Source organism: Puntigrus tetrazona, chromosome 25, assembly GCF_018831695.1.
Source record: "Puntigrus tetrazona isolate hp1 chromosome 25, ASM1883169v1, whole genome shotgun sequence".
Classification (NCBI taxonomy): domain Eukaryota; kingdom Metazoa; phylum Chordata; class Actinopteri; order Cypriniformes; family Cyprinidae; genus Puntigrus; species Puntigrus tetrazona.
The window spans coordinates 12,675,320-12,698,816 of record NC_056723.1 but is presented as its reverse complement, the minus strand read 5'-3'; the positions used below and the strand labels follow the sequence as shown (position 1 = coordinate 12,698,816).

Below are 23,497 nucleotides of genomic sequence, written 5' to 3'. Positions count from 1 at the left end.
TTTTGCTATAAAAGAGAATGTAACTAAAAGTACGTTTCTTTGAGTTCAACAGAAATGAATAAATCTTTTATTTTGAAATACTGCCACGGAACTTCAGTCGCGCGAAAAAAAGTGTCGTAGCGCGCTCTTTCAGCCAATAGCGAATGAGGAAGTAAGCACGCGGACCGAATCGGAAGACCGCTCCGCGCGCACGTTGATTTGTTTATGTTTATATGCCTCATGGAGGCTGTGCTGAGACACCTGACCGACATCCTGGAGCTGCTGGCCGTGTCTCAGACGGACCGCGTTGATGAGTGGGACTATAACACCGCGGTCCGGGCGTTTCAGTGGGCTGAGTACTGCGAGCAGCTGCACGCTCGCTTCCAGACCAACCCCGCGGTCCGCTCCGCGCTCGAGGCCGCTCTGAGCGACACCAACCGGCGCCTGCGGGAAACTCTGCCGTCGAGCTCATCGGTCACGTTCTCCGAACTGGCCCAGTGTCGGCACGTGCTGCTCGTTCATTTGCTTAGAAACCCTTGCGCGCCCGGCTCCGTCATCCGAATGCTTTTAGATCCCAAAACCGAATGCGAACCCCACTTTGACCAAAACTGCCTCATGACGTGCAAGTCAGCGTTTAATCTGTTGCGCCGCGCGCTGGACGGGACGGGTCACGCTGGGGTACGGGCGGAAGCGGCGGTCAGAGGCGGACTGCTGGGGAAGCTCTTGGGCTCCGTGCTGAGCCGCTCCGGTAATGACGAGTACGCGAGAACGCTGCTGGATTCCATCCTTCAGGACAGCGCGGGAAACCCGGAGAGCCTCTGTGACGTCATAGCGGCCGCGTGCCTTTGCCCCGATGACGAAACGAGCTCCGTCACTCAGCGCTGCGTCCTCGCGTGGCTGCGGGAGCGCGAGGGGGGCCTGCGCGAAGCGTGCGGATCTCTGTCCCCCGGGCTTTGCGCCGCCCTCTCCCTACGGTCCGGCGAGTTTAAGCGGGCATACTGGGGCGCTTTGAAACACTGGGCGTCCTGCTTGGAGCATGACGTCTTGGAGGGTCAGTGGGTGATGACGTCAGACGAGCCGGTTACCTTTAAAGCGCTGACCGAAAGATTCAAAGAATTATTACGTTCGGGACCAGCATTAAAAAAGGAGACAGAAACTGAGCTCGGAAAACTCAAACGGGAAGATGGAGACTTTAATGTAACGGGCATTAGTATATGGACTGATTTAATCATTCAGATAAAGTTGTAAATACATCAGATGGTTGTTTTTTTCCATTGAAGTGAATTTAACCAACGAAATTGGAAAAGAGCATAGTGTTTCCAAATGTTTTTATATTTTAACACATTTTTTTTTTCGTATTAAAACGCTTCCTCGGTCTCCCAGCAGACAGGGGGCGACTGCACACCATCAGCGCTTTATCTGAGGACCGGGTTCCTCCTGGTATTGTATTTATTAATAATTAAAACTCTTAAACTGTTATTATTATGTCATTGTTATGTTTTTTATATATATTTTGCCTCGTTAAATACCTCTGTACGTAGCACAGAAACCTCCGTCTCACAGACATAAGAAAATTAAAATATTTTATTTAAAGTTTAATCTTTTAAATGTCCCTGTCCGCCTACTAGTTATAAACTCGGCAAGTCTATTAATAATAATAATAATAATAATGTTATTAAATAAAATAATTTCAGGTTTGAGAACTGATAAACACATTAATTTGTATTTGAATTATCGCTGAGTGGGTTATTTAACCATGCATAACTTTGGAATGTCCTGTAAACACATTTAAATAAATTCAATTATTTTTTTTTTTTTTTTTTAATCTCATACTTGAAGTATCCCTGAGAAATTAAAATAAATATTTTAATAATGAAGCAATACATTCGTATGTATTGTAAGTCGTAGTGAAACGGCATGCAGGTAATATTTAATGCGTGTCATTAATCTTTGTATTTTTATATCAGAATGGTACAAGATCCTATTTTTTCCTCATTATATATAATGCGTAATTTAATGCATTATGTTACTACATTTTTTTCAATGTAATTTGGAATCGGTAGCAGACTGAAATTTGTAAATTATTAATCTATATCGCTGCCTTACACGGTTGTCTTATTCCGTATTTTATTAAAAAAACTCCTTCGTTAAAGAGAAATGCTGCTGGGCTGCTCTGAATAGGCTGCGTGACAGATGGTGGCATCACCGTCACCTTGGAAACCGTTGGCATTAAGCGCAGGATTCGTTTAAAATAGAGGAAGAGGCCAGGCGGTGAACGCGCGCGCCTCTTAAATTGGTCCCCGGGGACGCGCGGACGCGCGGACGCGTGCCTCACGGCCTGGGTTTCATGTGTCTGTCACATTAAGGAGGAGGAGGAGGAAGAGATCGGGAATCCGCACGGGCCGGGGTCGCTCCGCGTTCAGTGATTTATGAGGTCACTTGAGGTTGTCGAAAGCCTCGATGAAGCCTCATCGCCCACGACTTCATCTGAAATCTCGACAGCGTCGTAACGATTTAAAAAGAGGACCTCATTTCCTTTTCAGACGGGTCGTGTTGTGTTACTAAATGATCAGTCAGTCTAATCTGATCTCAAGATGGCCCTGTGACGAGCAGAGTCTTTGTTGCGTTTGTATTACGTTTTTGTTGTCAGCATTTATATCTAGCATGCTAGCGTTTATATCTATATTGTCTGTATGCGTTTTGGGTCATGGCAGATATTAGGCACTTGACTTTTAAACGCTTTCAAATATTGATATTGATACTGATACAATGGACCTAGGCGTATGTATGACACGCAAAATACTCTTTGCATTTTCATATATGGTACAAATTCAATTAACGCGAAAAACGAGACGGTTCAAAAGTAATCTGAAAAGTAATCCGACGATATAACCTAAAATGTGCAACGTAACGGGTTACAGCCTAACTGCAATCCTTTCCACGTGATTTGAAATCAGCAATGCATTACAATTTGTGAGTAATCTGACCGGATTGCTGCTGATATGTAAATGGGCTTTAGAAAAAGTCTAAATATTTTTAATTAGTGAGCTGAAAGCGAAGAGCGCCCGCAGTTACCCTCTCCTTCGTGGACAGAAACTGCAGACACTTCAAAGTAGTTTCTCTCCGATCCGATGCTCTAGAGATGCTTGCGCTTTCTCCGACAGCGGACAAATAGTTCTTTTTTTTTTTTTTTTTTTTCTCTCTCTCGTCCCTGTCTCCTTGGAAACAAAGAAAATGTGTTTTCTCAGCTCAAATATGCACCGAGAAAGCAGCGGGGCGATGCTGAGAGAACGCGAATAATCAGAGGCGAGATTTCCTTCCTTTACGGACTTCTCTTTGAAAGAAGAGGGGAAAAAAAAAAAACCTTGATGTCATTATTCACAAGCCGTCATACAGATATTTCCCCTTCTCGCGTTGGTGGAGGTGCGGGAATGCTGGAATGTCTTTGAAGCATTCACCTCCCGTACTTGTGCTCATTCCTCATGCGCTTGTTAATATGCAATTCGTTTATTTTCAACGTTGAATGCTCGACGGGTGCTATTTTATCGTATTTTCTATTGAAATTGACACGGATTGGATGGCCATACTGAAGAGCAAACTGTTTTATGTCACAGCCGCGAACCCTGATGCGAAATAATGTCATCGTGATATATAAGAAAGACTGTACATTTCAAATTTGTTCTTCTGCACAAGCTACACTACCATATAGTCTCGTTCAACAGACATACACAAACCTCAAAACCTTCATTTTGATATCACAACGCCGACCCTGTCCGTCGATTGGCTCGTCTAACATCACGCGATCTGTATTTTTGATGAATTTCCAGTGGTTTTAACACATGTTTTCCACATATAAAGACACACCTTTATCAGCTAGTCCCTGTAGATTTGGTGAGCTGGTGTGAGTGTGTGTTGGGGGCGGGGTGTTGACAGCACCAATGAGGACATGGTTTGTTAAACATGTGATGAAAAGCACAGCTTGGAGAGACTGCAGACAGATGAAGGATCCTGCTTTGTAGAAAGAAACGGAGCAGATGAATTGATGCAGAAATTAACATAAGACTACTTATATTCTTTTATGAAAGAATTTTTAGTATTTTTAGATCAGCATATCTATGTGTGTGTGCATCAGGATCTGGTGATCTGTCCACGGAGCGCATCTAGGTGTTCTGATGAACATAATCTCTGGGTGCTGCTCCACCATCTAGTCTGGATACAAACTGTGAAACAATAGAAACGAGACTAATATTAGCGTTTACGATGTGACAAGTAAATCGTGTTTTAGGAGTAGTGTTCCCGGTTCCAGCGGATCTAATTAATGCAGCCTAAAAATCCTTTAACGGATTTGAATAATAAAAGGTGTGTTGGTGTGTTATGTGTAGGCTAAGTTAAAAAGATGTGTCTTTAATCTAGATTTAAACTGGCAGAGTGTGTCTGCTTCCCGAACAGAGTTAGGGAGATTGTTCCAGAGTTTAGGTGCTAGATAGGAAAAGGATCTGCCAGAGTTTTGAGAGTTTTGAGAACGCAGCGGACGTGCAGGACTATAACGTGATAAGAGCTCGCTCAAGTATTGAGGAGCTAAACCATTCAGGGCTTTGTAGGTAATTAATAAGATTTTAAAATCTATCCGATGTTTGATAGGGAGCCAGCGCAGTGTTGACAGAACCGGGCTAATATGATCATACTTCCTAGTTCTAGTAAGGACTCTGGCTGCTGCGTTTTGGACTAGCTGAAGTTTGTTTATTAAGCGTGCAGAATGACCACCCAATAAAGCATTACAATAATCTAACCTCGAGGTCATAAACGCATTTATTAATGCTGGAAACATGGTTTTTGAAGGAAAGATTGCTGTCAAACAGCACACCTAGGTTCCTAACTGATGATGAAGAATTAACAGAGCAGCCATCAAGTGTTAGACTGTGTTCTAGATTATTACATGTGGGGTTTTCAGGTCCAATTATTAGCATTGTGTAGCAATTGTTTTGTGAGTAATAGCAGAATTACTCAGAGGTTCCAGACAAAATGCCTTTGGTTTAATTAGCACTTGCTCTGTTTGTAATATCTGCTGATCAGTTGTTCACACCTCCATCACTCGTGTGTTCTCGGTTCTGCACAAGAGCACAGAGAGGAAGTGAAAAAAAAGGAAAAAGAAAGTGAGATCACTATTTAGCTTGTTCGGAGACTCGTCCCAGCCTAAGAAAGAAAGAAAGCAAGTTTAAGTTGAAGAGACAACAGAATGGAAAGATTGGAGTGGAAAGAATCGTAATTGGAGTATGGACAATATTGAAGAGGAACTAGAAATTAAAGGAAAGGAGAAAAGAAGGAGCAGCAAACTTGGAAGGGGGAAAAGGAAAGTGAATGGAAAATAATAAGACAAGAAAGAATGGGAGAGGAAATAAGAGAAGAGAAGAGAAGAGAAGAGAAGAGAAGAGAGAAGAGAAGAGAAAGAGAAGAGAAGAGAAGAAGGTACATAAATGTGCAAGAAATGAGAAGAGGAAATGGGAACAAGAAAGAAAATGGGAATGTGAAGAGAAAACAGAGTAGAAAGATGAACAATGAGAGGAAAGCAAAGGAAGAGCAGAGGGCAACCAAAAGGGAAGAAGAGTGTGAAGAGAAACCAGAAGCAAAATTCTGGACCTCGGAAGACGTTGATCGACAAGACTTAGATTGAGGGTCGGAGCTAAACTGTACAGAAAAAAAGGAATGTAAACCAAAAAACAAAGAGGAAAGAAAGGGGGAAAGAGGAAACGGAAGAGGAGTTGAACAGGAAATGAAGGGGCGGAGACTGGCGTTTAACTCAGTATTTGAGAACACAGAGCTTAATGTGTAACAGAGATGTGTCACACCGCTGCTTGAACATGTCGGCGTCTGGAGCATTGAACCTTAGAGCAGACATTATTTGCTTTCCTCTTGTGCTATAGCAGAACAGTCTTTCGCCATATCGCCTGGCTTCATCAGCAGACGCAATGCCGTACAACACTCTCGACAGCTCTGCCGATAGATAACTATATAAATAGATCTCCACATGGACCAGAGTGCGTGTTCACAGCAGCTGCTGTCAGTGAGAAAGTGTGAGGTTTGCTAGGAGTATTTGGTAAAAAATCCAGAAAGTGGGTCAGGTTCTGCGATGCCAGTCGTAGCGTAATGGTTAAATGTCGGCGCTGAATGAACTCTGTAGTTTAGATTTCCTCAAATCCATTCCTAACGACCGGTTTAACCTGCACAGGTTAGCTCAAACTCGCCCAGGGAAGACCTCGATTGGCTTGATCACTAGGTGTAGCTTCTGGTTCTCCAATCAGTATCGTAGACATCAAAAAGTATTGGCATGGTTGTCCATACAACGACCAGTCCTGCTCCTCTTGGGTCAGTTTCCTGCAGAGTTTAGCTACTTCCTGCCCCAACACATTTGACTGTGAGTTTGGAGCCGAACTCTGGAGTAAAACTGACACTTTAAAAGGGTCATCGGATGCCACTTATACTTTCACAAGTTGTGTTGAACTGAAATGTGCCAATCATTCCGCCATTGTTTCGACACTGGAACAGATGTACACCCGAATGACTCCAAAGCGATTTAAGTGTTTCGTTGTCAGGTGAAATAATGAACATGGCAGCAGTCATTTGCTTCCTACAGTTTTAAAGGAAACGCCCCACTGATCTGCCTAAATGCATTTATGTTCACGCAAATAATTTGTGATCCAGCTTCATTTGATTATAAGGTTCTTTTATGAATCTTTTTCCTAATGACGTGCTAGTTTGCGAGCTCCACGGCGAAAGTTAGCGGTCTCTTGAGAACCACCCCCCTAAAGAGTGGGGCGGGGTCAGCAGAGCTCATTAGCATTTAAAGCAACACGGATTGCTAAAAAGTGAGCTCTTCTTGACAAGGTATTAAAAGTGTTGTTTCACAATACCACACCAAATATGTACGCTGCTTGTTCAGTCTGATTATATGGAAGTACAATCTTGGGAAGTGATGCTTTTGTGTCATAAAAGCTCACATATTCACTCACCCATTCAGTTTTAATGGTAAATAAACCTAAAAACCTTTAGCTTAGTTAACCCCACTTGTATAGTATTATATAGAAAGCCAAAGAAGCGGAGTAGATGGGGAGATGGAGGAACAATTGTCTCTGGGAAGGCTAAGCGGCTGCTGTTTATATACACAGTAATGATGATTGACAGGACTTAATGAATAAGCTTGTTTGGAAATTCATTTGTGGATTTTTTTGGATGGTTTTGTGTCTAAAGTGTGTCTGTGAAATGCTCATAGTTCACTAGGTCTTGGCAAATGTTTTAACAAAACTGGTGACTTCGGCTGTGTGACAATCAATTGAGACAGATTTAAAATGTAAAGCAACACATCCATCCTAGATGCCATGCGAGATGAATGCGAGCAATGCAGAATTACACGTCATTATTTCTCTAGCGATTTTTCATTTCGATTCAGTCCGCCGATTTTTCATCTCTTTCAATTTTTTCTTCTCGGTCTCATCTAAATAACATTTTAATCAAAGGCTGGATGTGTGAAAGAGTGTGTGTGTGTGAAAGAGAGAGAGAGAGAGACGTAGCATTCATTAAAATCTAAGCCTGTCATGCACATACATGCACAGATCCCATCTGCTGAGGGTCAGCTCTGAATAGGAGAGTCGGCCCCTGGGGACGTGTTGGCCCTTCTCGGTGTGTGCTTAAGCGGATTTGGCTCCTGCTCTTTCGCTCTCTGTCTGTCTACCTCTCCCGTCTTTCTCTGAAAGTCTCTCTCTCTCCTCTTAATCACTGTCAAAGTGAGAGGTGAGAGGCCTTGAGTCACACCTGAGTCCCAACACAGAGGACAAAATCACAAAGCAAATCTCAGTTGTTTCTCCTAGACAGGAATAAGATTAAACACACAGACGAGTAGGCTTTTTCCGATGTCTTCTGCTTCACAGATTATTCTTCTGAGGAAAAAGATGCCAGTTATGTTTGAAAAAGGTTCTAAAACTGCCTCACGCGACATTTTTGCGTAATTAGTGTTAATGCGCGTAATATATATTTAGAAAGCAAACAGGGTTCGTTTCAATTTCACACAGTTTCATTGTGCGCGCATTTCTAGTAGGTCTCTCCATCTTATCTCTTATCCAGGAAGGAGAACGAATGCTAAATAATCAACTGCTGGTCTCCACAGAGCAGATCTGGCAACCCGAGCCAATGCAGAGATGCTTTTTCAAGGGAGAAAAAAAAAAAAAATACTGTCAGATGCCACGGCATCAGCAGGATCGAACTATTTTAAGATGGTGTGAAGAACAGGGTGGCGGGAGGGGGAGGGGATGGTTCTCAAACGCAGAAAAAAGTGTTGATAAGTGATGAAATATTCATTTAGTTTCGTGCCTATATGTGCGCCGTACCGCCAAACGCCCGACGTTTTTGGACTCATTTCACCTGCTAACCTGTCAGGACTTTTAACTGGCATTTGTGAAATTTGTGCGGCAGAGAAACTTCTTCCGTCCGTGTTTGGGGAGAGTAATTTAAAACCTAATTACATGAATAAATGCCTCAGGGCATCAATAGTTCATAAACATGATGGAGAGGAGCAACTGGCAAGCGCATTCATAAAATGAGAAACCGGGTTCATATTCCCTAGGAACCTCCTTTGTAATTTAGCACAGCATATATTGATCAGTTACACTGTTGAATATAGAATGCTATTTGTATCTTTAAATAAATAAATAAATAAGCCTGTTAACAAGAAGAATAATATATTGGTAATAAGTAGTACGTTAACATTCAACACACAGCACGATAATGTTGTGTAATGTCACCTGCCTCTTTAATTGCTCGAGCTCATTAAAGCAGCATGGATTCGGATTGGCTGTAAATATTTAATTATTCGCTGGAAAGAATAATTCTGAAATTATATATTTCCTGTGTGTGATTATGATTATAGTTACGCTGACTGTGGAGACGTAGAATGGAAGCAATTCTATTCATAAAAATTTAGAACAATTCTTAAAACTTTACTGATATTTTTAACATTATAGTAATAGTCCTTGGTCTCAGTGGGTTTTAAAAGGGTGTTATGAGTACTTGTTGAAACAAGTCTATATTGTTGCTAGGGTGTTCAGATTGGTTAATAGGTGGTTGCTAGGTGGTTTCTGTAGCTTTTAATCTCTTGTCGAAATGGCTTTTTTGGAACCAGTTGCATTGGTGCCGTGACCCAGATGGGAGTGAGGTAATGGAGGCTAACTAGTCAGTGCTGCACAGTTAAACCTTACTCCTCTGCCCTCCAGAGGTGCGATAACAACCGAACCGTTGCTTGGCTGAGCAGAACCGGTAGCATGGATGTTTGCTAAATTCGCTCAAACACCGCTAGATGATGGTTAGGTAATTCTGAGTCACTGGTGTGGCTTTTATATAGTTGTTATGGGGGTTGCTAGCATATTGATATGTGGTTGTTAAAGTGTTCCGCAGAGTTGCTCAACAATTACTAGAAGTTTCTGTGGTGTTCTGGCTGCTAGTGTGGAGATCATCTAAAGGGGCATTCGGTAACTTCGTTCTTGTTCCGAGTGGTTCTCGGAGGCGAGTTACCTCCAACATTAATGATGACCTGGGATGAGCAGTTTAATATTTACAATTAGGGGTTTGTTCAAATAACTCGAAATTAAAAAGTGAGAAAAACAATTACGCGAAGCAGAAGGACAGAATATAAGAGCCCAGTGTGACTCAGTAGCCATCGACTCATTCCCGTTTAGTCATTCGTGACTGCAGGTTTAGATGAGAACGTTATTTTAGCGCACAGACAGCTTGAGCAAACCTCACTTCTGCCTCTCTGCATGACAGAGTACATCTGATGAACCCCCTTTGCAATGACTGTTCAGGGAGAGTTACGTTGCGTTGGGAGGGGTTCACAGAAATAATTGTGTTTGGATTCCGGTGTCCCACGAGCCCTTGCAGAGGTTCGGTCATTACATACTCATTCTGGATGCTGATTAGAGCCCCACAGCCCCTAGAGACGCCGGGATACCCTTCAACACCTGCTGCCCCGAGCGCAGCACTGGAGCAGACTCATTTATTACCCACACATCCATCCGTTTGATCCATTACTCTTTGTTTGGTAAAACACAGGATGGCAATTTCCTAAATGGACAATATCCTAAGCTGAACCTATTTCTAGCGGCACACGCCGTCACAAATAGATTCGTGCTGCATTTTGGGGGTTTTAAGCTGATGGGTGTCGCGTGGGTGGGTTTGTCACGGAGGCAATTGGCGTGACGCGTGTCATCGGTGGGCTGTGGGAAAACACGTTCCGGTCGGCTGGTGACAGCAATGTGTGTCCTGTCACATTAGCACACGCCACAGAGGAAGCCAGCCCAGGTCATTAAAGTGAGACGGCCCATCCTTTATTTTCAACACAGCATGTCTGCTTGCTGTTGCCCAGTCAAGAGAGCTGAGGTGAAGCATAATAAAATATGGTTGTTTATAATAATAGGGTCTTTTATCGTTCTGTATGGAGTCTCCTGTTGGTCTAGATTTTAGTCTTTGGGGTCTGGTACTGGTCTGTGTTAGGCTTGGTCTGGTATTGGACCAAGCTTATCTTCGGGGCTTTGGTATTGGTCTAAACTAGAAATAATACTTTGTATATTTGTTAATTAAGATTTAGACTGTATGTTATTGTTCTTTGGGGGTCTGGTACTATTCTAGACGTTTGCCTTTGAAGGTTTGGTGCTGGTTTAGGTTTTGGTGTTTGTCTGGGTATTAATCTGATTTCGAGGTGTTCCGGTTTGGGTGTTTGTAGAGTCTGGTCTTCAATTCTGTTCCATACTCTTGTGCCAAGTAACGAAGGACCAGCACGCTCAGCAGTCTGTTGGGGGTTTTAAATGGTATTGATTAGTGATTTGTTCTCATCTAATTTGCTGGCGGTAATTTGTCCTTTGTAGGTCATTTACCTTAATCAGATCCACTGATGTAATGAGTCAAATCTATGTTACATATAAGGTTAAAGAAATTTGAGAAAATCCTGACTGTTTGATGGATTTTGCATGAATACATTACAGGAATGATGGAGCATCCCTTTTTTACAAACCCTTGTATATTCTTGCCTTCTTTTAAAAAAAGTTTTAAGTTTGCATTCATATTTAATGCAAAATGTAATAGAATTTTATCAACAAGACCTTCACAAAGAGAGACACAACCATTTGAAATCAATGCCCAGGATGATTTTAATGACTATATCATGCAAAAATAATCATCACACTCTATAAAGAACATCAACTCTTATCTTTTCGAAACCAGAAAACCGCCTTTAAATTTTGGTCCACCAGTCGCAAAAATCAAAGGAAAGACATCGCGATGTCTCGATTTGAATAATTGTATATAAAATCACACTTAGTGAGCAATTCATACAGTTTAACACTTTTTGACATCAACAGATCGCTCTATTTGACACAACAATATAATATAACAATCACTTGTGCACTTCGGTCTCAGGCAAGAGGCTGTGAAAAGAGCTTTAGGTTCGTGATGAATTCATCACAAAATACACAAATCTAGAAAACATCTAGCTGAGTTTCAGAACAAATTAAAGCATGGCTCAGATTCCAACCTCTGAAAATGGCCGTGAATTTTTCTGATGCTTCGGTAAGACTTCCGCAATCGTTCAAATGACTTCATAAACTAGACGCAATCCAGATTTCTTGAATGAATGAATTAGTTGTTGAGTATAACAAGATTGCTGATGTCATCAGTAAATTATTGCAGTACATGTTCTCGACAAATTATTATTTATTTCTTGTATTTTTTAAGACTTTGACACGTCATCTTAGATTACTGCTGGTTGACTAAACACGACGCACTGGTATGTGTCACGAATGAAGAATTAGAGTGAATCTCACAAAAAAACATGCACAATTTTCAAGCTTTCGGACCGTTATTATTATTATTATTATTGATAATATTTATTACATTGACAGCATCGATAGTGTTTATCCATTTATTTTAAATGAATTTATTTTAATTGTCTTAATGCGATATAAAATTACATTTCTGGGTGAGGCGGAACCTGCTCTTCCTGACAGGTTTTGTGAAATTCACTCAACATATTACATCAGCTTTGCATGGCGACACTTAAATACATCAGATGATCAGGATTTGACCATACGCACGGAATGATCTCAATGGCGTCACAATATATATCCCAAATGGACAGCCTCACTTTTTAACGCCGGTTTCTATGATAAATATGGCCCAATAAGAACAGTAAGCACAGATATCACTGACCCAGGTTCACAACAGTCTCACAGAAACGGTAAATCCATGTCAAAACACATACTTAAGATAGAAATCACTTGTTTTCCCAAATAACGACATGTCAGTGCATTCAAAGAATCTCAGAAAATGACTGGCTTGTCATTAAATGTCGGCTAAAATGGAACATTTGAAATGAAGACCAGCTTAATACCACTTAAAATACAGGACTGTATTGCCAAGCACACACTTGAATGTAGTGGCGATGTAACTATAGCTGAACAAAACTTACAATACGAGATTGCACTTTAAAAAGTTCCCAGGTGTACTTTTGGATGATTCAACATTTAAAGGTTCGTCGGTATATTTCACACTTATTTTAATACACGTCATCATTCGGATGTAGCAGGTACGTTTTGCGAATTTGTGCTATTTTAGATTCTTTCCGCATCAAACAGTATATGTCTATTATGCTCTACCTTCTAGGTTTATGTCCCAAATAAAGGGACTAGTTTATAATGTGTAAAATAGTACACGTACATAATGATAAACAGCATCCTTTGTTATATAATATAGTTAAATAACCCCAAATTTTGCATATTTTCTGTAAGGTCAATGGCAAGAGCTCTGTAAACCAGAGTGAAACACTTGTTTCTTCTGAACAAAACGACGTTGATCTAAACTACCCTACTCTAATCGGTCCTGACCTGTTAAACTAAACTACTCATCCGCTAAAGTTACAGTAGAAGACACAAACCTAAAACAAAACTAGTCTAAACCTGCAAAAAACAGCCAAGACCTGTGCTTTGATTACAGATGTCTGTGCTATTAAGTTGATTAAATACAGTAATAACTCAACATATCTGTATTTTTAAAAGGAAACATTTACATAGCCATATATATTCTTTAAATAATCCTAAATATGAGCTCTTCGTATAATTACCAGTATATTTTAATCAATATCTCTGAATACATTATTCCCTTTAAATATCTTCTCTATTCACTTGCTATCGAATAAAGACTCTTTTCAAAAACATCTCTGACTCCTGTAGCTACGCTTGTTCAGTACAGTGTCTATCATCACATATATCTTTTTGCTTTGACTTTTTTTTTTTTTTTTTTTTTTTTTTTTACAGATTTGCTATGACTCATCGCGAATAAAGATCTAGGAGTACCCGTCTCCTGTATACGTCTGCTCGGCGTCCTCCTGGATGTATTCCTCGGTTTTCTCCCAGCCTTTGGCCCATCCCCCGTTCAGCTGCGTCGTGGCCCCGTACGTTTTGGCGGGGCCCCCGAATGGAGCATGGCTCAGCGTGATGTCACCGGTCTCCTCCGCCAACTCGTCTTCATCGATGAAGCCGCACTTCTCCTCACTGGTCTCTTCCGGATCGGCCCACGGCTGCTTCTCGCCGGATGCAAAAATCCCATAGAAGATCACTCCGCCATAATGCACCAGTGAGGCGATCAAAAACACGTTCTGCCATTCCTCGCGAGTCTAATGCGCAAGAAAAGACACACTCGGGAATGCGGTCTTTGCCTTTTATTATGTATTTTTTAGCGGCTATGCATGTTTACGGCTCATCACAGACGGCACAGAAAACGGATTCACTATATACTTTCTACAATATTTGAAAAACAGCATCTGAAACAATGTGTTGTGCAATAAATGTGTCTATTTACACCGGGTGCAAATATTGGCAGAGGCTGTTTGGACCGGACAACATTACAAAAGATGGCCGTTAATCAACGGTTTTGGCGGTGTAGTTAATAAAGTGCTTAACACATTTTTTTATCAACTCAAATTTGAATTTGTCTTTTGCCGAAATAAAGTATTAGGGTAAGTTGTAGGGTTGGATTTATAGTCCCAAGTTACAAGATGAGAACAAGACTAGATTTTTTGAATTTTTTAAATAAATCCTCAATGATAAAATATATAGGCAAAAATTGCATTGTAACTTTTTTGAGACTAAATGTCTATTTTAATGAATTACTTGCAGTAACAAACAACATACCAAAACAAACTTGCCACACCGTGACAGTTTAAGCGCCAAAGTATACTCCCGTTAGGTCATTTTCGTCATTATGAAGGCTCAATTGTTCAGACAGTATGTGCGAGAAGAACGCTGAAAGAGTGTGGTCAGGTGTGTCGAACTCGTCCGTCCGCACTAATCTGCGATTGGGTATACTTTGAAAGCTGTGCGGATGCGGCTGTGCGAAAGACGAAGTGAAGCATACCCTGACCCTAAGTCTGCCCGCGCTGGACGTGATAAAGCAAGCATTGAAAACCATTTGGAATTTTGCGTCAGCACATCGCGAATAGAATGCGGCAGCGGTTTTCTGACAGAGACTTTAGACAGCATTAGTGATTATAAATGACTCCTATAGTTTATTCTCCGTCATACCACTGTCGAGAGGATTTTGCAAAGTTCTCACGAGACCACGAGATCTTGTCACACCCCTACGAGTTAATGTTTTGAACTACAAACCAAAAAACTAGGAGAACTATTGTTTCTTATGTCAGATTTTGCAGAGTTCATCTGATCAAAAGTGGGACTACTTTAAGGATTCTCACCTTGTTTTTGGTCATAGCACCTACAATGAGAGGGCAGACCATACCAGAGAGAGTGCCCACTCCGTTAGAAATACCCATCAGTATGCTGGCATACCTCGGAGCGATGTCCAAGTGGTTGACATTAAAACCTTGAAGAGGGATAGGATAAAAGAGGAAATCAGATATACATTTCTTTTAAATATTGTTGAATGCAAGTAAAACGAAATGGTGTTTCAAAACATGAAGACGGTGTGTGAGTGTCTCACCTGATATAGCAAAGCCGCTAAAGCCAACAGCTAGCACCAGAAACGAGATGGCCATACCTTTGCTGTGAGAGAAACCAACCACTAACAGCAGAGTGGCTTCCATCCCAAACCCTACAACCAAATGACGTGTTGGTCAAAGGTCCATAATGACCATAATGGTTTTTTTTTTTTGTTATCGATTTCAAAGACAAGATACAATTACTGTAATGAAATGTCGTTACTTTTACCTCCGCAGTTCATGATTTTTCTGACAGTGGTGGTGGTTAAGATGTTTTTGCTGCGTAGGAAGTCAGCCAGTTGCCCGCCGATTGGCACTATGATGGTCATGACAAGGTGAGGCAGAGCGGAGACCATACCGACCTGACAACACCACAAGAAACAATCAGTCCTCGTGACTTCACTCTACAGGATGGTTCACCACAAGTATGACATTTTTGGAAGAAAAAAAATAGACAAAGACCCACATTAAACGCAAAGGTGAAACGTTAAAGAATCCCTGAGCCACATTTTTGAATACAATTTACTTTGACGCAGATTTTTATGGATATCATAACACTGAAACTGGAACTGTTAAATTTGCAAATGATTAATGACTTGGCCTTGCATCAGACCAAGGCTGCGAGATGTTCCTAGTGACTATGTTCGACACTGTTCGATTTCACAACTATACGTGTATTCCAAGGCAGGCTTTGTGATTGTTATCGCATTGTATCTAACTAGCTTGTGCCAATGATACAATCCAACTCGCTCCCTAAGCGTGCAAAACTCTTGGTAGTACCGAGGATGGCAAAGTCCACTTTTTGGGGAGAAGGAGGTAGAGCTTTTCCACATAAGGCTTCCAAATTCTTTAGTTGTATTTGGTGAAATGCACACGTTGTGATTCTTTTGCTTCTGTTGAACACATCATTTTTCCTTGTTTGTAACAGCAGCTATGCTATTGTTGCATCTGTTCGTTTCTGCCACGGGATTTAGATCCCTAGTAATTACACCAGCTTCAGTCTGGATCCAACCCTTACAAAGACCTGAGATGACCGAACACCTGGTCACTCTTAAAGGCATAGTATACCAAGACGTCTGCCATCATACAATCAGTATGTAGTAGAATTACTATACTAGCACTAAATCACTGAAATCCAAAACAGCCCTGAATGATAAAACCACTAAACAAGTCCAATCTCCCATGATGCAGCTACAAGGCCAAGCCGAATCAAACAGCGGTTCAATTACACCTGTCAGGCCTACAGGATTTACGCCACTCTTTCAGCTCAGAAGTCGAAGATCAATAACGGTGTCAGGTTTTATTTATGTATGCCACTGTGGACACACATTTCTGAATGGCCAACATCTCAAATGCAATCCGATGCTGGCGCGACAGCAATGAATAATGGTCAAACACGACAGATAGTAACAATTCAAATGTGGCCTGAGAAGAAATTGCGCGTGAGACCAATTCGCACAGCACACGTAACAAGCACAACGACGCGCCCGAGATCTGATTAATGTAAATCGGTTCAGCCGTTTCTCTCACCTTACTGATTTCAAAGCCGAACACTTCTTCGAAGTACGCCGGCTGACTGATAAGCAGCAGATAGAAGGTCCAGCTCCTGCAGAAATTGGCCACGATGATTGCATAGACCGGCATGGAGGTGAAGAACTTCCTCCAGGGCGTCTTGAATTTCTGCAAAAAAATAAAAATCAGGTTAAAAAATGTTACGTAGAAGCCGATAAGACACATACAGCACGAAAAATCTCGAGCAATCATTTCACAAGGTGCTTAAAGACCCCGTCAAACATTATTTCGTAATTATTTACGGTTTCTCCATTGCTGAACATTACAAAGTTGCATGAATTCTGATGAAGAAAAATGTTTCGGAACAAACAAATATATAGTAAGAAAGAGCGATAGATCCTTGTTTTTTAAATGCATTTACTCAATCTCTCTCCAGGGCAAAAACTCTTAGAATTCAGGCAACTTGAGAAAAAAACTTGCCATTGCTAATATTTTCTGTTCGGTTTTGGAACAATATGAGGGTAAGTGATCATTGACAGTATTTTTTTTTTTTTTTGCACTGAGCTGGATGATGACTTCACTTAGCGCTGGCTAACATATTGTATGATATATTCATACGTATCTCATCAGCAAAGCCGGGTCTTTATCCATCACCTGTTTTCAAACAAGTGGCAGTTAATACGCAGAACCGTAGATCGGCGTGTTTTAAAAGTGTTTACTATTACCCTTTTGTCACTATTCTCCGTTTAACACTGTAAAGCTGTTTTGACACGAAACCCACAGGCGATTCATATTTGTCCACAGTAGGGAACGTACCTCACTCGCCCCCATTAGTTTGGCGCTTTCTCCAATACTCTCCTCTATGTAAGTCCTCTCTTCATCTGTGATGGTGGGGTGATCTGCTGGGCTCTCGTATGAAACCAGAATCCAAAACATGTACCAGACAATCCCAAAACTGCCTGCAGCCCAACGGAGAGCAAACAAGAGGTCAGGGAATCGAATACTTAAAACCAAAGCGCTGTTATCATTCGAAGATCGCAAGCCTACCGTATATGTAGAAGACAGAAGACCAGCCTGAGTACTGCACTAATATTCCAGCCAACGGCATGGCCACCACAGCGCCCGCGTACGAACCTGAAACGGAGTGTTTCCACAGCTTTTATTCCGGCAATTCCGTGTTTGGTGGACTTTTCAAAAGCAAAATGTATTTACCACAAAAAGATGTGGTGGCTAAGCGACTTCTCTCGAGGGGCGGAGCCCACTTGCTCCAAATCCCATGGCATGCTGGGTAGGTCACACCCTGGACACGCAAAGAAAAATGTCAAACCATCAGCGTTTGCTTTTATTTTTGTTTCGCTCTATAATGATTTTTAGTGCACTGCCCTGCTCAGTATTTGCTTAAATAAATGCACACTATATATATATAGTTATGTTATAAAATATTGAGAATCTTACCTGAAATACCTTACACGGGTCATAAAAGACAGAGAGAGGTCTAACCTTTAACAAATGAACACTAACACATACAATCGCATTTCAAATAAGGATTAATGATCCATGCAGACTTGCACAAACGCAGTCTGACCGGATCTGATTCACCACAAACACGCTAATGCCGCCCATTAAATCTTCATTAGCAGCTAATTGTCACACAATCAGTCGCTGATAGACACAAATTGCTGCGGCCGGCAGAGGAGAGCGCATCCACGGAGCTAATGTCAATACACAGAGCTCAAGCTAATGCGCTTACAACAAAACCTCAAATGGCTTTTAAGTCGTGTACAGTCGACACTCATTGTGACCGGCACACAAAGGCAGCAAAGCAGCTGCTGAAAGTCTTTCAGTGACTTTAGTCTGAATGAGAGACGAAATCCTCTTTTCAAGGGTTTCGTTTTCCTGCATTCATTTGTTCTCCTCTAATCTGTCTGCAGCCGGATAACACACCTGAAAACATACCTGATATATATATATATATATATATATATATATATATATATATATTTTTTTTTTTTTTTTTTTTATTAGCTATTTTTTAAGCTTATATTGGAAATGGGATAGGTTACATTTTAGGGCATCTATTTCAATTACTTTATGAAAGTATTGTAACTCATTACATTTTCTGCATTCATAATCCAGCTGTGAATTATTTTGAAACAACAGATTTAAAACCACGAGATGAGCTCAACAGGTGATTGATCGCATCCGAAATAGTTACATATGTGAAAAAAAATCACTCACTGTAAAAAAAAATTACTTGTATTCGCTTGTTTAGTTTATACAAGCCTGACTTAATTATATCTAAATATATTTAATATAAAAACAACATATTTTTTTTTTTTGAAATACGTGCATCTGTTTTGTTTTCATATAATACACACATATCACGTATACAATCTAAGGATTAATCACGTTTTGTTCAGTTGAAATTGCTGTCAAATTCTGTCCGGCTCAACCTGCCCTCATGATAAAATCCCAACATCTGGTGATACCCGTTAGTCTGTTGAATCACTAATCGGCGAGAGAGAGAGGAGAGAGTCTCACTTCGACGAGGCCCTGCAGTATCCTGACGAAGATGACACAGCCGTAGTGAACGCGGGCAGCGGAGGGGATGAACATGTTGAGGGTCGAGGTGAGCAGGATAGCGGCACCGAACACCCTGCGGATCAAAGCGTGCACAGGGACGGGTTACTGACGGCAAGCCTCACGCCGACTGGAGGCACCTCCGTAGAGCGGGTGCAAGAAATAACATGAACTGTGCAGACGACGGTAGCCGAGGGCCTCGGTGTCTACGAGGGAAACCGCTCCAACAATGCTGAGGGAGACACATATTTTATTTAGATCTAATTTGCACGGTCTGCGGCCGTCTGTGCATGAGAATAGCGAAACTGCGTTTAACGGGCACTCACTGTCTCGTAGTATTCTTTTGGTTCCTTTAACGCACTTCTTCCGTCGCTCTGTTTGAATCTGTCTCCCGTTTAAAGAAGTTATTTTGTTATTTTCCTGTTTGAAGCTGCTTTCGAACCATCTGCGTATTTACATCTCGCTAAAATTGTGTGCGATAATGCACAACCGCAATAAAACATTACATTTACGAACCATTCAATCACACACACACGTATATAACAATATATAAATATATATATTTCGGTCAAAGGGCGTTTTGTTGAATCGGGATGTGTCTCACAGTGAACAGGAGAGCACGCGAGTCTCTGGTTAATGAGCTCTCCGGAGGAAAGCGTGGCTGCTCTCCTGCATTCAAGGTTCATGGCAACCAAACAAAGCGCACGAACGACAGGGTTTGCCCTTTAAAAACGCATTTATGTGGTTGCCAGATGTAAAGCACTGTTAAGTAAATGAATGTTTTTAAACGTAATTAGTAAAAAATGTGATGTGGCCTATTAAATACACACACACACACACACACACACACACACACACACATACACATATATATATATATATATATATATATATATATATATATATATATATATATATATATATATATATATATATATATGTTTGGAGATAAATGCGCATTGTGAATTACCTGTTGGCAGCGAGTCGTGAGGATATATATCCTCCTGGGATCTGTGTCACTATATAGCCCCAGAAAAACGAGCCGTGAATCATTCCCACCGTCTCCGGATCCCAGTTAAACTTCGCTTTCTTATGAAAAGGAAAAAAAAAAAAAAAGCGCACGATTAATCTATTCATTCATTAACATATAAAAATAAAATAAATAAATAATAAAAAATAATAATAATTAAAAAATAAAAAAAAAAAAAAAATATATATATATATATATATATATATATATATATATATATATATATATATATATAAATTAATCTATTCATTCATTAACATATAAAAATAAATAATAATAATCATTATATATATATATATATATATATATATATATATATATAATAATATATATATAATAAATATATATATATATATATATATATATATATATATATATATATATATATATATATATATATATATATATATATATAAATGCTCATTTTGCATTTGCATTCCTCATAAAATGTAATGTTTTGGGTTTTTTTTTTTCTTTTTATGTAAGGGTGAACATTGGACTGTTCCTTCACGCGAAGACTCGAGGGAGGAGCTCCGGCCTCGCTCTCACCTCTTTGATGATGATCTTGCCGCCCCGGTGAATGGTGCTGTTGTTGACCATGTCGACGATCGCGACTCCGAGGTTGCAGCGGATGCCGAACGATATGCAGAAACCGAGGCCGCTCATGATGGCGATGATGTAGCGGCGCGGGAGCCCGAAGCACGTGCAGTCGCAGAGCGGCGCTTTCTTCTGCTGCTGCGGCGCGGGCCTCCCTTCCTCCGTGAGCTCGATCACCTCGCCCGTCTTCTGCCGCTTCTCCATCACCCTGCGAGGACGCAGTTCCTCAGACAAACGGGACCAGCTTTCGTTCTTTGCGTTTATTGCGTTATTTTACCATCAGCCTATTCTTTTTCGATTTTAAGGGACGTTTTGGCAGCGTTAGTTTGAATAAAACAAACTAAAAATAACCATCAAGAACGTTCGGCTATACATAACTGAAAGTGACTACAAGTTCGTATAACGACAAATTTAATTTATGTAAAAAAATAAATAAAAAAATAACCGAATATATAACAGATGCATATCTACAAAATACATTCCTCTGTTTCTCAGAGTGCGAATAGGACGTTATCATACATTTATTTAATGATTTAATTCATCATTCGGCAAAGGACAATTCTATTGTATATTTCTGTTCTGATCTATTCGGTCACGACTTGGCAAACTGAGTTATTTCAACCGCATTGCAGCATTTTTTTTCACCCTGTTATATCGAAATGCATTCGTATTGCTTAAAAAGCAGATGATAGGTTAAACGCGATTTTTATTTTTCGTTTATGACACGTTTGCGGCTGCTTTGAGATATCGATACGCAGGAAAAAAAAATCTAACATCTAAATAATATATTACACGAAACGAAATATAAGAAATGCTATTTTACTGCGGCGTATTATTTAGTCGTTGTGCATCGGATCAAAGTGAAGTTTTTTTTTCTCTCTCTCTATCTCTCTCTCTCTCTCTCTGATGTAAACCATTCACTGTTCCGTTCTCACTCTGAGCGTTTCGTAACCTCTGGCCTAAATCCATACCAAAAAAAAAAATGCACAAAAACGGAATAATCAGAAATTTTACGAATTGTAGACGCGTAAACGAAAAAACCCGAATTATTCTGAAATCGGTTTGCGAGCTAAATTCAGAAAAATGACTGTTACACAAATAAAAAAAATAAATATGCATCGGTGGTAATAAAAATAACACTAATGATTTAATTAAAGGGACTTAATCCTAGCTCGTCACGACTTTCTTTTCATGAATTATTAATTGAGTCAGGAGCGCTTGTGGGCAGAGGAGCGATCCTCCGAGGAATTCTTTCATCTCTAGATCTATACGCGAGCACATCACGATCTTTAACGCTTGTAGTCGCCTCTGTCTTAATTTCTCGAAACGAAAAATGTCGAAAAGAACGTGTTCCATCGCAGACGGATGGATGATTATGAATTATGTGACGCGCGGCCGTCCTTTATCGAAGGGGGGGGGAGATAATTACAGCAGAAGCGTAACCTAAATCGCGGTATTTGGACGTCAAGATAATTATATTTAATAATTATTTTTTGTCTAATTTATTGAACGAAAGGGGTTTGATACCTGTGCATGTGTCCCAGGGTTTTCCCGGCCAGATTCCTCAATCGTTCCTTACCGGGGGCCAAAACTCGCTCCTTCACCGTATCCATCTCCAAAGACGTATATCCCGCTCGTTATCAACAAGAAATTTCAATTTGAATCGGCTGTGGGATATTTCAGCATATTCCTTGAGTGCGGAAACCTGAGCAGTATTTTTGACCCAGTAAAAAAAAGAAAAAACGCTATTTTATTCCTCGTAGACGACCTATAAACCGCCGAGATTACCAATCAGTTAAAAGCCCGATTCGCAGTCACTGAAATGTCCTTTGAAACTCCCTTTCCTTCGACTTTTCCTTCGTTTTCCATTTTTGCCGACGTATTCTCGACTATGAACGAGAATATTCCGCCTTCGAAAGCAGGAGAAAAAAAAACCGTCAAAGAAAGAGCGCGAAGGGGACTCTGGCGCGAGAGAAGGCGCGCGTCCGTCCGGCGAGTGAGCTGCGCGCTCCACACCTGCGCGCTCCCCTCTTTCACTCATCAGCTGCTAAAAAAGCGTGTACTGACATCGAGCTATTAACAAAGAGCCACTGGCAAACATATGGATGAGTCATGTTATATTAGTCTTAGAGTGTTTTTTTTTTTTTAAAGAACACGCACCTTCGAGTTAGCTTTTGAGAGGAGGCAATGTAGAATAGGATATCGGTGAGATCAGATATTTATTTATTTTTATCCTTTCTTTATTCAGGACAATTCATCGTAGGAGATCACGTCGAATCCAGTTGGTTTAATTATTTAAGGTTTTCAAAGATCTCCATGAAATACCCCAAGCATATTTTGCGTTCATCCCTCATTTATCACACCCGATTCATCTCATCGGCTCATTAGTGGAGACTGCAAGACCTGAAGTGGGTTTGTCGGATATAGGGAGACGTATAACGTGCAGGGCTTGGGTAGCTTTAAAAACCACTGGGGTAGGGTATGAGAAAAAGCTTCTTGCGTTTTGTAATGCGAACAATGACCACAAGCGGGCGCTCAAAACACACGCTCGTGCTGGAGGCAGTGCCTGTCGTTTGCCCGTATGTGTTGAATTATTCATAAATACAACAACACTGCAATTCCTACAAAAAAGTGCAGTTATTAAAAACGATATAGATATCTTTGAAGTACACAGCCAGTTTATACACGTCAATACTCACCAACGCTGATGTAAACTGAAAAAATATTATTTATATACTTATTTGAATACTTACTATTGAAGCCATACTAAG

General features: G+C 40.6%; 2 protein-coding genes across 2 annotated transcripts; one reads left to right on the top strand and one right to left on the bottom strand.

Annotated features, from left to right (window-relative positions):
• The first annotated feature begins 49 nt into the window (after nt 1-49).
• Nucleotides 50-1,458, top strand: fancf (FA complementation group F). Its single transcript, XM_043228144.1, has one exon. It carries the CDS (start codon nt 205-207, stop codon nt 1,225-1,227), a length of 1,023 nt encoding a protein of 340 aa, XP_043084079.1. The 5' UTR covers nt 50-204; the 3' UTR covers nt 1,228-1,458.
• A 9,685-nt stretch (nt 1,459-11,143) lies between these two features.
• Nucleotides 11,144-22,795, bottom strand: slc17a6a (solute carrier family 17 member 6a). The gene is made up of 12 exons (XM_043228118.1): nt 22,254-22,795; nt 20,679-20,934; nt 20,070-20,188; nt 19,061-19,175; nt 17,732-17,819; nt 17,567-17,653; nt 17,336-17,478; nt 16,538-16,687; nt 15,237-15,369; nt 15,010-15,120; nt 14,765-14,892; nt 11,144-13,687 (listed from the first exon to the last, which is right to left on the bottom strand). Exons 1-12 carry the CDS (start codon nt 22,337-22,339, stop codon nt 13,358-13,360), a joined length of 1,746 nt encoding a protein of 581 aa, XP_043084053.1. The 5' UTR covers nt 22,340-22,795; the 3' UTR covers nt 11,144-13,357.
• Nucleotides 22,796-23,497: the final 702 nt, after the last annotated feature.

Bases quoted from the DNA above. Each gene is read 5' to 3' on its own strand.
- slc17a6a (XM_043228118.1), bottom strand. From the start codon at position 22,339: ATGGATACGGTGAAGGAGCGAGTTTTGGCCCCCGGTAAGGAACGATTG. The intron at 16,688-17,335 runs GTACGTTCCCTA...ATTTTTTTGCAG, and splicing joins AACTAATGGGGGCGAGTGAG to AAATTCAAGACGCCCTGGAG. The intron at 14,893-15,009 runs GTGAGACACTCA...TCCCTCTTCAAG, and splicing joins TAGCGGCTTTGCTATATCAG to GTTTTAATGTCAACCACTTG.
- fancf (XM_043228144.1), top strand. From the start codon at position 205: ATGTTTATATGCCTCATGGAGGCTGTGCTGAGACACCTGACCGACATC.